Source organism: Bos indicus, chromosome 16 (genome assembly GCF_029378745.1).
Source record: "Bos indicus isolate NIAB-ARS_2022 breed Sahiwal x Tharparkar chromosome 16, NIAB-ARS_B.indTharparkar_mat_pri_1.0, whole genome shotgun sequence".
NCBI lineage: Eukaryota > Metazoa > Chordata > Mammalia > Artiodactyla > Bovidae > Bos > Bos indicus.
The window spans coordinates 34,903,156-34,918,549 of record NC_091775.1 but is presented as its reverse complement, the minus strand read 5'-3'; the positions used below and the strand labels follow the sequence as shown (position 1 = coordinate 34,918,549).

General features: G+C 33.8%; 1 protein-coding gene across 14 annotated transcripts in view; it reads right to left on the bottom strand.

Moving 5' to 3' along the window:
* Positions 1–292: 292 nt before the first annotated feature.
* Positions 293–15,394, bottom strand: part of CEP170 (centrosomal protein 170) — a 131,626-nt gene continuing 116,524 nt past the window's right edge. For 8 of the 14 annotated variants that reach the window (XM_019976082.2, XM_019976083.2, XM_019976077.2 and 5 more), the window contains 6 exons: positions 14,787–14,964; positions 12,620–12,790; positions 8,702–8,790; positions 5,047–5,140; positions 4,273–4,324; positions 293–2,658 (listed from right to left, as the gene is read on the bottom strand). In XM_019976082.2, the coding sequence (XP_019831641.2) occupies positions 2,369–2,658; positions 4,273–4,324; positions 5,047–5,140; positions 8,702–8,790; positions 12,620–12,790; positions 14,787–14,964 (874 nt within the window). In that variant the 3' untranslated portion in view covers positions 293–2,368. The remainder of the gene's footprint in view (positions 2,659–4,272; positions 4,325–5,046; positions 5,141–8,701; positions 8,791–12,619; positions 12,791–14,786; positions 14,965–15,394) is intronic. The other 6 variants (XM_019976078.2, XM_019976087.2, XM_019976089.2 and 3 more) reach the window with 4 other exon arrangements.

Sequence of the window (15,394 nt, the reverse complement as noted above, 5' to 3'; positions counted from 1 at the left end):
AGTTGCCATTCCCTTTCCCAGGGGATCTTCCTGACCCAGGAATCGAATACATATATAAATATCTATCTCTATATACGAGATTATTAAGCTAAAGAGAACTGTATTTACTATAATTTGCTAAGAAAATATTTTCTTCTTTTGCTCAAAAGAGTATGAATTTTACAGTTATCACATATTCAGTAAACTGAAGAACTTTTTTTTGCTTAACCTTGGAAAATGATACAGAGTTATTTGATAAACTGATGAAGTATTACCAATTCAGATGATAGAATAAAATGTACAATCAATTGCATAAAGTTCCAGAAACACTTTATTTAAAAATGGAGTTGTAAATGCATAACAAAATAACATAAGTAATAAAGGTAACAAAAATAAATAAGGAGAATAATGTATTCATACAAAATAAAAATAACATAGTAAAAGGCCAAATGTTTGTAATTGAACAAAACTGTGTAAACACTTAAATGATAATGTAAGTAGAATAGATGCTAGTATTTTCCTGAACAACTCCTTACCTTCGACTTCCATATTGATATCATCAGTACCCAAACATTAAACAAAGATGAAACAGTGGTGATTAATTTTTTCTACTCTTTCTTCAAATGGATCAACCCTGTTTTAACATTTCATTTATTCCTTCAAAGCAACTGTATCTTTTCATTCATGCTCTTTAAAACCATTTTTTTCAGTCTTCCTTTATTAGACAGAATGGGGAATTTAGCTTTACAAGGAGAACAGTTCATTTGCTCTTTTTTTTTTAATTTAAAGAAAAATAATGAGATCCATTATACAACAGACTTTTGTTTCTATGTCTCTAAAAACAGGTGGTTTGTTTTTTTTGCATCTTTATTAACTGGCCCAACAGTACAGGATTTTTAAAAATCCTGTAAACATTTGAATTGAACAGAGTTACTTTCTTAAAACAAATGTAGCACAGGATTATTGCTGAAATATTAAAGACTATTTCATGAAAGTTGCAAAAGTTGTAGCTTTAACCTTTATAAACTGATGGGATCACGGGTTTCAAAAATCCAGGTCTACTAATAATATTTAACTGAATTAAGAATTACCCAAAATTATAGTGTTCTGGAAACATAAAGATAATTACTTTCTTTTGAAACTTATCCAAATGTGAACTTACTGAAAAGAGAAAAAAACAAGTTAATAGAAGATACTTTTCATAAGCTTCCTGTTTAGCATAGGCACAAAGCCTTGGTCGTCATCTTGTAGGGTCCTTATAAATGTATACGACTGAGACAGGATTTACTATTGGGTCCTACAGGGAAACACACAGAAGCAATTCATTGCTTGGGAGTGAAACTATCTACTAATCTTATGACTACTAGTTCTCCAAGTTTCCTAATGCCCCAAATTTTAATCTCATGATCATTTCAAGGGAAAAATTTTTTCAACTGTCACATATAAACTTGGTAACACAGGACCTGTATACATGTTCTTAGTTTTAAAAATAGACTCCACCTATAACCTATCTGTCTAGTTTAATCCTTCTACTTATCATTTGCCCTAAAATGAGACAAAATCTTACTTTCACTAAAAAAAAAAAAAAGGGAAAAAAGTGCCAAATTGATCTTTTTGAAAGTGGAGTAAAACACTGTGGGGTTAAAACAAATACAATTATCAATCTCCTATATACAAAAAACGATGGTTAGTCCTTATTGATATATAGATATGTCCACCTACCACTCCCAGCAAATCTTAGTGCAAACATAATAGTTCATTTCCATAAACCCTAAGACAATTTACGCAGCAACAAAGTTATATAAATCACATATATGTTGGAAAATTTTAGAACACAAGAAGGACTGTTCTGAAAGGTCAGTTTGACTGTGGAGAGCAATATGTCATTGTATCCAATGGTAATGAATACTAATATAAATCCTATTATTAAGAAGCAAATATAAGTGTTTAACAAATCTGTACAGACGAAGAGCAAGTCCATTTCAGGGAGCAGCTTGGCACAGGAGACATGGGGGGTCAGAAAGGTTGGGTATTTAGTTTGCTTGTAGGTCACAGCATGGCTTAAAGAAAAAAAAAAAAAAAAAACAAAGATCTATGAAGGGAAAGGATGCAATTATCTAATTCAATTTGAAAATCATAAAAACCACAAAATGTGAAAGTTTCACAATCTAATTTTTCCTCTTTGTGCATCAAATGGTCATCTCAATAGTTCAAAAGGATTACTATGGCTCCACGTTATAGATAAAAAATAAATAAATAAAATTAAGAAGACAGAGATAACAAGATTGCAGTTGACCAAGCTGTCTTATTTTCTCTAAAAGTCAACACTACGCTGTTTCCAATAATTCTAGTCATTCCACAGGTAATTATTTTAACAAGCAAGAGAAAGTCATTCCTGTACTGTAACGTCCTCCTCTTCCCCATCGGGGTTGAACCTATTGAAATGTATACTGAAATCAGCCTCAGACTCGGCATTCTCAAATTCAGCTGAGACCACACCAGCAGCAGGATGAAGAACCCTAGCTTCTGGTTGGCAAAGTGTCGGTGTCTGACCCGGGCTGCTGTGGTCATTCACAGGACTGGACTTCTGTTTTGGTGGAGACGGCAAGATAGCACTGGGAAATCCCATGTTGTTCAGAGCCTCCAAAGTTCCATCCGGGTCAATCATAGCATTGATAGCTGAAAGAAAGGAAAGGAATAGAGGGAAAAAGACATGACTATAGATGCAGCTAAATTTGGATATGAATATTGCTTATGATTTGGATATTTCAATTACTAATGCTTATATGAGTTTTAATTTGGTTAATCCTTCCAATTCTGGATTTAAAACCCCACCTTCAGTAATTCTGGGGCTCATCTATATCATAGATTATACAAACCTGAAAGCTTTCTATGGTCCCTTGAGTAGGCTACTTATAGGCATCTGAACCTGCTGGAAGACTATGATTTGGAGATGTGGAATTCAGGAAAGGTCTCTTTGAAATATGCTTTAATCATTATAAGAGGATGATGAAAATACTGGTTAGGACTGAAAGAAACTACTCCTGGCTTTATCTATTACTCAGGTAATTGGGATTAGTTGCTAAGATGGGGTTCAGAGTAAAATGAAAGTTGAGGCAAATAGCACACTCTGAAGCTACCATAGCATGTTCTCATTCATCCTGGTGAGGATGCTAGGGTATCTGCCATGCACAAATATGTATTTATGGACCACTGAGCCATAAATATCCTTCACAGCCTAGATATTCATATTCCATGGCAACCCCAGCAGGCCAAACAGACCTTGCATTCTCCATGGCAAGGACCAGATAAAGACCAGCTTTCAATCCTAAAGATCCTTGAGTGGACAAGGGAAAGTCTTCAGCAGTGATTTTCAACATGGTATAGGGTAGAGTGGGAGTTGAGGAAAAGAAGCATCACAGATAGAAGAATTATTTAAGAAGTCCTTTTAAAAGCATACTCCCTCCTGCCAGCTAACAATCATGTAAACAAGCCACTTTGCCTTGTAAGGGTATACGCTTAGGTGTGCTGAGGCTGAGAAAAGACTCAGAACCACTTAGCCAGGACCAACACACCATGCCTACGATAATTCAAACAAATACTGAGTAAAATTAGCAACTGACCTTGGAATCTGCCTGTTTTACCACTGGGAACTTCTAGGTCAAAATACACATAGGCATAAGTGCATAATTAAAGATCTGAGACACACCAAAAACAAGGTCCCTGTTCAAGTCTAGGAGGCCAACAGTCTCTTTTTCTTCTCTACTCCCTCTTCTGGTCCCTGTGTCCAATGTGCACTCATTTCTTGTGGTACATCCAAATGATTATTATGACTTATAAAACCATTATTAGTTCATATGTGTTGTACCACAAATATAATTTAAGAATTATCAAATCAAGTAAACAGTGCTAATTGTCAACAAGCATTTTCAGCTGCATATACGCAGCTGAAAATATATTTTAATATATTATTTTACATATTTTTCATATACTATAATTTATAAATATATATATAAATAATAGATACTATATAGTATAGATATACAATCTATATTGTATCTACTATATAGATACAAATAATAGATACTATATAATACTATGAATTATATTTTTAATTATTTATGCTTTCTTTTTATGAGTAATTTGAATACACAGAACTTTATATCTTTATTCACACATCCTTACACTTAATCAAATAGTGTTCAAATAATTAACAGTATTTTAGAAATACCACTTAGGATGTACTTGTTCTAAAATTGTTAGCTCTTTATACTTAATCAGTAGTAAGTTTACCTTGTAGCTGCTTTTCAACTCTTTTTAGCTCCTGTAAGATAGAAGAAATCTCCTGTAGGGAAAGCAATGACAAGAATTAGCTTACTTTAATTAAAACATTTTTATTTGATATGCAACAAACCTTATACTAATTTTATTTGATATCCTTAATATTACTGACATGGCCCCAATCTGTAGCAACATGATATAAAATAATTATGATATTCAGTAAAAAGACTTGAATTTTAAAATCTTTAATACTGAATTCTTTTCAGTGAGATAGTAATAGAAGATGAAAAGTTAGATAATAATACTGTATATGCAAAGATATATTAATCAATCTTACAACAACTGTAAAAAGCGCTTAAGGATTTTCTATGGAAAATGTACAAACTGAAACCTCAATTTTAGGATGATTTCCTGAATAATAAAAATCTGTACAAATTCTGGAGGAGACAAGCAATCTGTTAAGTAAACAGAAATAACTCATGTCAACTTATATTTGAGTTTGCTCTTATTTCAAAATTGCTTATTTATAACATGTAATTATTATAAGAACAAGAGTATATTAATAGTGAGAAACATAAAAGGTTCCCCCACACTCTCTAAAACTTTGAAGCAGTCAACACTTTAAAACCCTGTGACAGACAAGTGAAAGCATAAAGTTTCCCAAATTTGTGCTCTTATATCTTCTTTTATAAATGAAATCAATGAACAGTTTAAAAATCAGAGTATCATTCCTTGAACATAAAGCCTTTTAAAAAATGGTTTAATATTCAAGAAAAATTACCATACCATGCTTGAGGTTTTCACAATAGGGACTTCACTTTCAGCTCTTAACTTGCTTTCTATTTCATCCCAATTCCGATCTTTGTCTTTAAATAATATTCTATAAATAAAAAATAAGCTCTTTACTTTTCATATTTTAAAAACATCACATTTTTAATGATAATACAAAAACAATATATCTTTTCAAAGCTAAACAAGAATTAAAAATACCACTAAGTGTTACATGAACTGTGAATTAAACACTGAGCCAATATTAATAAACTCATTTATGTGAGAGATCTGTACTAAAACAGTAACTGACTAGCTACAAATAGACACATAAAAACCCTTTAGTATTTACCTCATTCTTTATTGAGAACCAAATATAAAACACATGTAGATGACAATATAACCCCCAAATTTTATCTAATATTTTTATATAACCACCTTTTATAACAAAAATACAACTTGTTTCATATAGAACATATGCAGTATAAATATAAGATGAATTTAAGATGAAAACAGGTTGAATTAAGTATAAGCAATTGAGTCTGTTAGGACCTCTTTAAACAGGAAAAGACTTCTTATAATTGATCAAAGTGTATATGTAATTTCAAAGGTTGAAAATTATAATAGAGTACTTATGCTGCCCTTCTTTAAAAATACTAATTCATGTTAGTATATTTTACATAATAACCTGTTAAGAATTAAGAAACTATCCTTTGACAAAAACAATTGTCAATAAAGATTCTATGCTTGAAATTAATTTCAGGCATTTTATAAAATAAAAGTGTCACAAAATTCTGACTTGTCTTTTAAATGTGGTATCTCTCTCTTCAATCTAGAAGACGTGATCCAGCAGCTTTAGAGAGCTGTAAATACTAGGTACCTTTTTAGTTTCTATTTGAATTTCTTCATTGGGCTGGAAATCTAGTTTAACTGACTTATACAATAACCAATACTGTACAAGAAAGTAAAGTATTGCCAAATATCAAAATGAATCCTCCACAGGTATACATGCGCTCCCCATCCCGAACCAATTATGTAAAGTTTAAAAATAAAATAAAATTGGAAGAAAAAAAAAAAAAAAACAAAAAAAAAAGAAAAAAAAAAAAAAAAAAAAAAAAAAAAAGAAAGTAAAGTATTACTATTAGAAGTTGATCAGTATTTAAGTAGTAAACTAAATTACATTTTTATTTGTATTTCTTCAAAATTCAATATGCCAAGTTCAACTAATTTAAAAACATGAAATTCATCAACATCAAGTCAACATCAAATTCATCAATGTCAAATCCCAAGTCTGGAACATCTATAATTACAAATAATCATGCTTAAAAAGGCTACAATGGATCCAGAATCCTAGAAGAGAATATTCTTCTGATTTACTGTTAAAATTTCTACACCCCAAAGACTAAATATCCTTGCTAGCTATCTAGGAGCTGTTATCCTAATGACTGTGAAATTAAGGCCTGAGAAATTATTGTGTGCTCTCTAAAAGAGTCCTTAGAGCATTAGGATTGGTGAAAGTAAGAAAACAATGACTATTTCATGAGTCTGCGCTTAGCCATCCTGAAAACTCAGTGAATTTTGGCAGAAGATGGTTACTGAGTACAATGTTAGTGCTTTTTCAAATTGTTAAACCATACATGTTTCATCTTTGGTAAAAATGGCTTAGAAATGCTACCTGAGATTCCTAAATCACACACACACACACACACACACACACACACACACACACACACACACACACACGTCTCTAAAATTCTAAGCCACTAAAGGGATAAATAACTTGAAGACAATTTGTAAATACTGTGCTGCAGGTTTATAAAGCCAATTGTAATTTTGGCTTCATGGAGTGAAGTGTAATACTTAAACACTAAGGAAGCAGAAAACTACATCAAGAAATCAGGCCAGATCATAATGGTTAGAATTTAAATGGTTTTGTACAAAGGTCATTACAAATCCTTCAGAAACAATCAGGGCTTTCAACTGATCTTCATATTACATAATTAATTCAAAAGTGTAGTCAGACTAAGCATGAAAATATAATGAATTCCAAAGCTAATTTCATTCAATAATTTAACTATGAAGCTAAAACTCCTTTTTGATACAGTAGTTGGTTTAGGTAAAAAAGAGTCTTAGGCACATATTCTAAGACCCCCACAATCTATTCTCTAGGACTGGCCCTCAATCCATACAAATCAGTGGTTGGAAACTGGGAGTTGACCAATGCAGGGCCAAACAGCACACCCTGAGGGGCACTTTCACATGTAACCCAATGAGAATACTGTAAAACAGTTGTATAAATATTTTTAATTGAGTCTATAGCAAGTATTAGAATAACTTACAGGATACTTTTAGACAGGTTTGGGCAGGCATTTCAGTTTATAACTTCTGGTACAGACCTAAAGACCAGTCATTTCTCAAACTATTCTAGTACTATCTGTGTAAAAGGCTCAGGTCTCTATCCCTTAGATTTTGCTTACCAAAAATTCTGTCTAGCTTTGAGTATTACTTCCTCCACAAAGCCTTCCCTGACAGTCCGGGGTGAAGGTGATCCTTTCTCTGTTCTTACCTCTAACTGGGCACTAATCTATCACGTACTGTCTTGTACCACAGTTACCTGTATATATACTGTCCTTCGCCAACCAGATTATAAGACCTTAACAGTAGACAGCATGTTTTATCTTTCTTATTGTCTTCCACAGAGCCTGCCACAGTGCTTTACACACAGCAAAACTCAACACTCAAACTGAAAGCAACAAATTAACATTAAGAAAATATTTATTCTTTTATACTTTCTAAATTCTGTCGAATTTCTGAGACAACAAAATCAACCAATCAACTAACCATCAATGTGTTCAATGGTCACAGTTTTAATTAAATGTCTAAGCTACAAAATTTTTTTTTCTAGAGGAAACTAGGGATGAGTTAATTCAGTGCAGACTGAGAAAGATACTCTGTGGTAAGAAATTATCAATAGAAGAGAATGGTATAAGGCAGGAACTCTATGAAGATCTACTGAATGAATAAATGAGACTGGATGAGGGCTTAGTTACTGGGGAAAAAAGGCATGTATTTCAGCAGGTAGGATGAAATAATATGGACTTCCCATTTATAGGTAAGGAGGCCTCAAGCTTTTCCTGTTGCTAGGTCACATGACCAATGAGGAGACTTACATGGTGTCTTTATGGATAATACTGTGTACTAAACAAACCAATCCCCCAAACCAATGAAATTGATATAATTTGATAATTAAATCCCAGGCCAAGTGCTATTATCAGCCACATTGGGTTTTTCCCTCCTTAATTTTATGTTTTCCTAAGTGGTATGTGTATATCCTGAGAGAGAGGCAAGATAATCAGGGAAATGGTAATAAAATATTAAAACTCTTTATATATATACACACATATGTATATTTTTTAAAGATACGCATTTAATGTATTAACTTCCTATGGCTTTTTTATGATAAAGTCCAAACTCCTTAAACAAGTTCTGCCCAAACTGGTCCTTCCTTCTCTCTCCAATGTCATTTCTCATTATCCTTTAGCCTGCTCACTTCACCAACTTTTTGACTAATGCTATGTAAAATTTAGGTATATAGGTCATCCTTCAAAATTCACTAGAAAGGAAAGTAACCTGCTTTTATAGAAGCAAGGATGTCTGAGTAATAACACAGTACCTGATCTTTCCAGCTGTTTTATCTATAGACTGTCTTATCTTCTTAGAGAACTGAAAGACGGATGAGAGCAACAGATTATCTCCCATGACCTGAAACATGGAAAGGGAAGAACAGACATTAAAATACTACCACTGTATCCGATAACCACCAAGAATGGTCACAACTCATTACGTTTCAGGGCATTTCATATTTATGCTGATTTTAATAAAACTCGATAAAGGATATAATTAAGAGTACTGTGTAACTACACTGAGAACGAGAAATAAAAATTAAGAAAGGAATTCTTTTTTGTTAAATAACTTATCACATTTCCATATTATTTTCATCATATAACTTTCAAAAGACAACCCATGTTATCTAATTTTTAATTAGTATCATGATCCTGTCTCTCATGCTTCCAATTCAAATTATCATCTGGGAGAATGTAAGTAACTTAGAACAATAAATTTGTTATCTATTCTTTCAACAAATAAGATGAACAAAGAGATCAAGAAGATTACAATCCTTGTTCTCCACAGTGGGACAGATAAAGTTTTTAAAATGTATTCAAAATAGTAATTTTTTTTTTTAATGTGGACCATTTTTTAAAATAGTCTTTATTGAATTTGTTAAGACTACTGCTTCTGTTTTACGCTTTGGTTTTCTGGCCATGAGGCATGTGGGATCCTAGCTCCCCAACCACACTGCCCCTTGCATTGGAAGGCGAAGTCTTAACCGCTAGAGCACTAGAGAAGTTCCCCAGCATAAGTTTTTATGTTTGGGGTTGTTATCATTCCAGCTGAACTTTATGGGCAAAAGCAAGGGATGGCAAACTTCTGTAAAGGGCAAGAGAGTGAAGACTGGGGCCAATGTGGTCTGTTACAACTACTCACCTCTCACTATAGCAAGAGAGGCTATATTATAGCAAAAGGAGCTGCAGCTAATAAAACTCTATTTACAAAATCAGGTGGGAGGCTGAATTTAGCCTGCATCCTAAGACTAGATATGGGTTCCAAAATCAGTTCCATGCATTGTCAGTATCGGTGGTGAAAGTAAAGTCCAATGAGATAAAGAACAAAACCCCATAGGAATTTGGAATGTTAGGTCCATGAATCAAGGTAAATTGGACATGGTTAAGCAGGAGATGGGAAGAGTGAATATCTAAATCTTAGCAATCAGTGAACTAAAATGGATGAGAATGGGCATATTTAGTTCAGATGATCATTAAATCTACTACTGTGGGCAAGAATCCCTTAGAAGAAATGGAGTAGCCCTCAAAGTCACCAAGAGTCTGAAATGCAGTATTTGGGTGCAATCTCAAGAATGACAGAATAATCTCAGTTCATTTCCAAGGCAAACCATTCAGCATCACAGTAATACAAGTCTACGCCCCAACCACTAATGCTGAAGAAGCTGAAGTTGAACAGTTCTAAGAAGACCTATAAGATCTTCTAGAACTAATGTCCTTTTCATCATAGCTGACTGGTATGCAAAAGTAGGAAGTTAAGAGATCTGGAATATAGGCGAGTTTGGCCTTGGAGTACAAAATGAAGCAGGGCAAAAGTCAACAGAGTTTTGTCAAAAGAACACATTGGTCACAGCAAACACCCTCTTCCAACAACACAAGAGATGTCTCTACACAAGGACATCATCAAATGGTCAGTACTGAAAATGGACACATTATATTCTTTGCAGCAAATGATGGAGAAGCTCTATACAGTCAGCAAAAACAAGACTTGGAACTGACTGTGGCTCAGATCATAAACTCCTTACTGCAAAATTCAGGCTTAAATTAAAGAAACTAGGGAAAACCATTAGGCCATTCAGGTATTACCTAAACCAAATCTCTTATGATTACACAGTGGAGATGACAAATAGATTCAAGGGATTAGATTTGGTAAATAGAGTACCTGAAGAACTATCTACCAGATGGAGGTTAGTAACACTGTACAGGAGGTGGTAACCAAAACCATCACAAAGAAAAAGAAATACAAGGCAAAGTGGTTGTCTGAGGAGGTTTTACAAATAGCAGAGCAAAGAGAAGGCTGCACACCAATGAATTGATGCTTTCAAACTGTGGTGCTCAAGAAGACTCTTGAGAATCTCTTGGATTGCAATGAGATCAACCCAGCCAATCCTAAAGAAGATCAACCCTGAATACCCATTGGAAGGACTGATGCTGAAGCTGAAGCTCCAATACTTTGGCCACCTGATGCAAAGAGCTGACTCACTGGAAAAGACCCTAATGATAGAAAAGACTGAGGGCAGGAGAAGAAGGGGGCAACAGAGGATGAGATGGTTAGATGGCTTTATCAACTCAATAGACGTGAGGTGAGCAAACTCCAGGAGAGAGTGAAGGACAGGGAGGCCAGGCGTGCTGCAGTCCATGGGGTTGCAAAGAGTCTGACACAACTGAGCAACAACAGAAAGAAACAGATGACTAATATAATCTGCCTCTAGTCACGTGTTTTTTCCCATCTCCCTGTCTCCCTCTACTCAAGGTAAACAATATTCTGAATCCCATTCATCATTCCCTTGGTTTTCTTTTTATATAATTTGCTAGATCTATTTCTGTCCTAAGTATATAACGTTATTTGTGACAAAACACATTTTATCCGATCTTCTGAGAATAATTTTCATTTAATGTTCTATTGCTAAAATTCATCCACATTGTGGCATACTGTAGTTCATTTGTTTTGATCCCTCCACTGATTTTTCAATTTGTGCACATACCTGTTTATACATTCATTTTCCCTCAGATACAAACACTTAAAGACTGTTCCCAAGTTTTGTTACTGCCCACAGTGCTACTATGCATATCCTCTTCCATGACTTGCTGTCAATGAGAAAGGGTATACACGAGCAGCAAAACTGCTACATAATGGGCTACATTTATGTTCAATTTTAGGAAATAATATCAAACTGTTTGCCAAAGTGACTCCACCAATTTAACCTTACTAGCAACAATAAGAAAGCCTATGTATTCACATCTTCTCCTATATTTAATGTTTTAAAACTTTTTAATTTGTTGCCAACTGAATGAATATAAAATAATCTCACTGTAGCCTTGAAAACTGTTTCTCTGAATACTCATGAAGCTGAACATCTCCTCATAGGCCTTGGATATTTTCAGTGAAATGCTGCACATGTTTTTTGCAGATTTTTCTTTTGGGCTGTTTTGCTTTTTTAAACTGATTGTAGGAGCTCTGATATATTCTGTATTCTAATCTCTTGTTGCCTGTATGTTTCACATAGTCCTTTAATACACTCAAACTTATCAATCTTTTATTTATAAGTCAAGACTTTTTGTGTCTTTTAAGAAATCATTCCCTGCTGCAGTGCTGAAAGACATGTACCTGTATTATACTACAAACTTTGAAGTTTTGCTTTTGCCCTTTAGGAACTAAATTCATTTAGAGTTAATGGTTTGTAATTGATGTGATGCCAGGATGAAATTCTATTCTACTTGTAAGGACAAGCACTTTTTTCCCAGCCCTATATACTGAACAAAACCATATAAAATTGTCCTTGTTTTACAAATGTAGTCTTTACAGGACCTGACGTGAGGCTCCAAAAATAATACAAAGCCCACCAATCCTCTACCATTCCCAAACCTTCCCTGTTTATCTTAAGAGGCTTGTAAGTATTAAACAAGGGAATTCTCAGGTGGTGTGAACGGTAAAGACTCTCCAATGCAGGAGACACAGGTTCAATCCTTGGGTTGGGAAGATCCCCCAGAGAAGGAAATGCAAAGTCACTCCAGTATTCTCGACAGGAAAACCCTATGGACAGAGGAGCCCGGCAGGCTACATACAGTCCATCACACTGCAATGAGACACGACTGGGCACACACACATATATGGAACAGTTCTCCTCCTCTTTTTCTGACCAATGGAGCATGCATCCTCTGCCATATGTTGAAGTTTATAGTTTACTCACTTCATCCCTGCTCCAGGTTCTCCGCCTTGTAATTGTTAAGTGATCAGGAGGCTCTGCTGGTTGAGGTCTTGGGTCACTAGACCGACAGTTGTTTCCTTCTGGTGTTTTAGAATGAACTAATGGAGGGATCTTTCGGAAGTTGAGGCTTTCATCAAAAACACGATCAACTAACTAACAGGACAAAAGCAAATCCTCATGAGCATAGAGTAATTTGGAAAAACACAGATACTGGCATTACAGTTTTTATAGTTAGAAGTTATTCCATTCTCAGGTAGTAACAGAAGCATGAGATCTTCAATAAACCAATTACTCTTTCTTTTTATAAGCACTTCAAAGGTGTCCGTTTTATAAAACAGATGTTCATCTACATAGATTTTATTTTCAAAATCCAAAATATATATAATAACTATGTTAAATTTGATTCTTCCGTGGATAAAGTTTCCCCCAACGGAAAACATAGATGGTAACTAGAAAAAGCTGAGCCATGTAGATGGACAAGGAGTTCATTTTACTCACATTGCCTTACCAGTGTAAAATAATGTTTCTTTTTCTTTTAGTTTCCTATCTTGTTTTTTCCTTTTTTTCTCCCCAAATCCAGGTGCCAAATTTCTTCACAGATACATAAATTACAAATTATAATTAAGTTTACAAAAGAAAAAAAAAATTTTAATTCACCAAGTATTTTTACCTTAGATAAACTTTTAGCAGTAATGCTACAGAAATGACATATTCCGGTACAAGTGACATACTGCCATCTGCAGTGCAAATTACGTACGTATAGTACAAAGTAACTCAGGTTTACTGAAGAAGGAATAAACTCTAATACAGTAATAAGAAATGAAGCCAAAAAGAAAAAATGGAATTCTACTTAATGAAATGTTTGAAAAATTTTACTGAGTCTGAGTGAATGTACAATCACGTTAGGTGTAATTTAGTTAGACAGCTGAGAAAATAATATCTTCATCATTCAAAATGTACCAGGAAGAATTGTGTATGTCTTGCCACCAAGAAGATCCTTTTGTTTTTCACCAATAAGGATGAATTTTATACACATTTACAATTGATCAGTGTGGTAACAAAACTACACAGACTGATGAAACATTATTTACCAAATTAGAGAACACATAAAGGGGAAAAAAAACAATGAAATTATGACCATTAAAGAATAAAATTATAAATGTGACAAAAAGCAACTGAAGAAAATTTTCGTAGAAGAGTTTACCAGAATTAAATGTGTCAAAAAGGCTAGCCATTTTTGGCTACTATTGAGAACATTATTTTATAAAATTAAGGAAATGAAATAAATCATCATTAGGGGTTGGCACATTTTTGCTGTAACGGGCCAAATGATAAATATTTTAGGCTGTGCAGTCTTACAATGTCTGTTCAACTACTCAATTCTGACATTATAGCATAAAACAGAGGATAATTAAACAAATCAGTGTGGCTTTGTCCTAATAAAACTGTAACTCATTCTTTCAAAATGTCTGTCTTTTTTTGGTATCTCTGCACCAAATCAAGAAACCAAACATGGCCAGAATACCATTATTTTTATATTCTATTTTAAAGTGAACTTCTGGAGCCATCTGTGTTTGTGGTGTCCCCTGGAGGGGGAGAGCAGGAGACGCTGGTTTGGGGCAATAGTCTGTATATGCTAACTTACATTGCACAGTTCACAAGAATGTTTTAAAACTGAATACATATATTTGAGTGAGTGTGTATATGTAGGTATATTTCAATTTTTGAAGAATCTTTGTGCATATATATATATATGTATGTATATATTCATCAACAGAATTATTTTAAGTAGTAAAAACTATAGACTTTGTCTTGCTACTAGAGATAATTTCTAGTGAAGAACCTATGTAAGATTTACAGAAACTTTATATAATGATTTATTATTTATACAATTATTTACCAAATTTGGATGTGCTTTCTAGGTACCATTTATTTTTGTATTTTACAAAGTGTTTATTTTAAATAATTTTACAGCTTCATGCTAATAGTAGACCAAATGTTAGCCTTTACTAGTTTTGTTATAAGAAAAGAAATTTGTTAAAGCAAAGTTGGCAAATGCAGAGCTTCATGCAAATAGGGAGGATGGATGTAACCAAAAAAAAAACTAAGCAAAAAGCTAAAAGCAAAAGAAATAAAGAAAAGAAAGAACCTTATGCATCTCTCCATGAAGATCTCCTACCTCTTCTCTAGTGTCTATGGCAGAGCCGGGGGTGGTGGCAGCAGTGCTTACTGTGGTACTAGGGGCAGTGCCCGAGGAGGTCACTGAATCTATCTCTCCTGCTACATCGTTGATTTCCCGAGCAATGAGAGCGAGATCTTGGCTGATCCTGGCGATAATTTTAGAAAAGAAGTTTAATTCTTTCACACAACAGGTCTACAAACAATCATTTCAATAGAATCAGTTTTATGAGTTGTATATTTAAAGATTTGTCCTCAAAACTCCAGAGTTTCTACACGTGCCATTAACTATTTTGATATTAGAAGAATTAAAATGTTAATTCCGATATGAATCAAACTAAACCACACATAATTTATAAGTTGTCACTTTCAAATAGATGTGTTAAATGCCTGAAGTAGTGATATGTATCTTTTAAAAACACAATGTTAATGGTAATTACTAGCATTAATATATTATAGTAGTTCTTAAATTTGGGCTCGGTAAACAATTCAAAGGCCTGTGAACTTGAATGAGAAAAGCAATTACAGCTTTATTTTCACTAACCTAAATGAAACTAGCATTTCTTTCAATTACAAAGA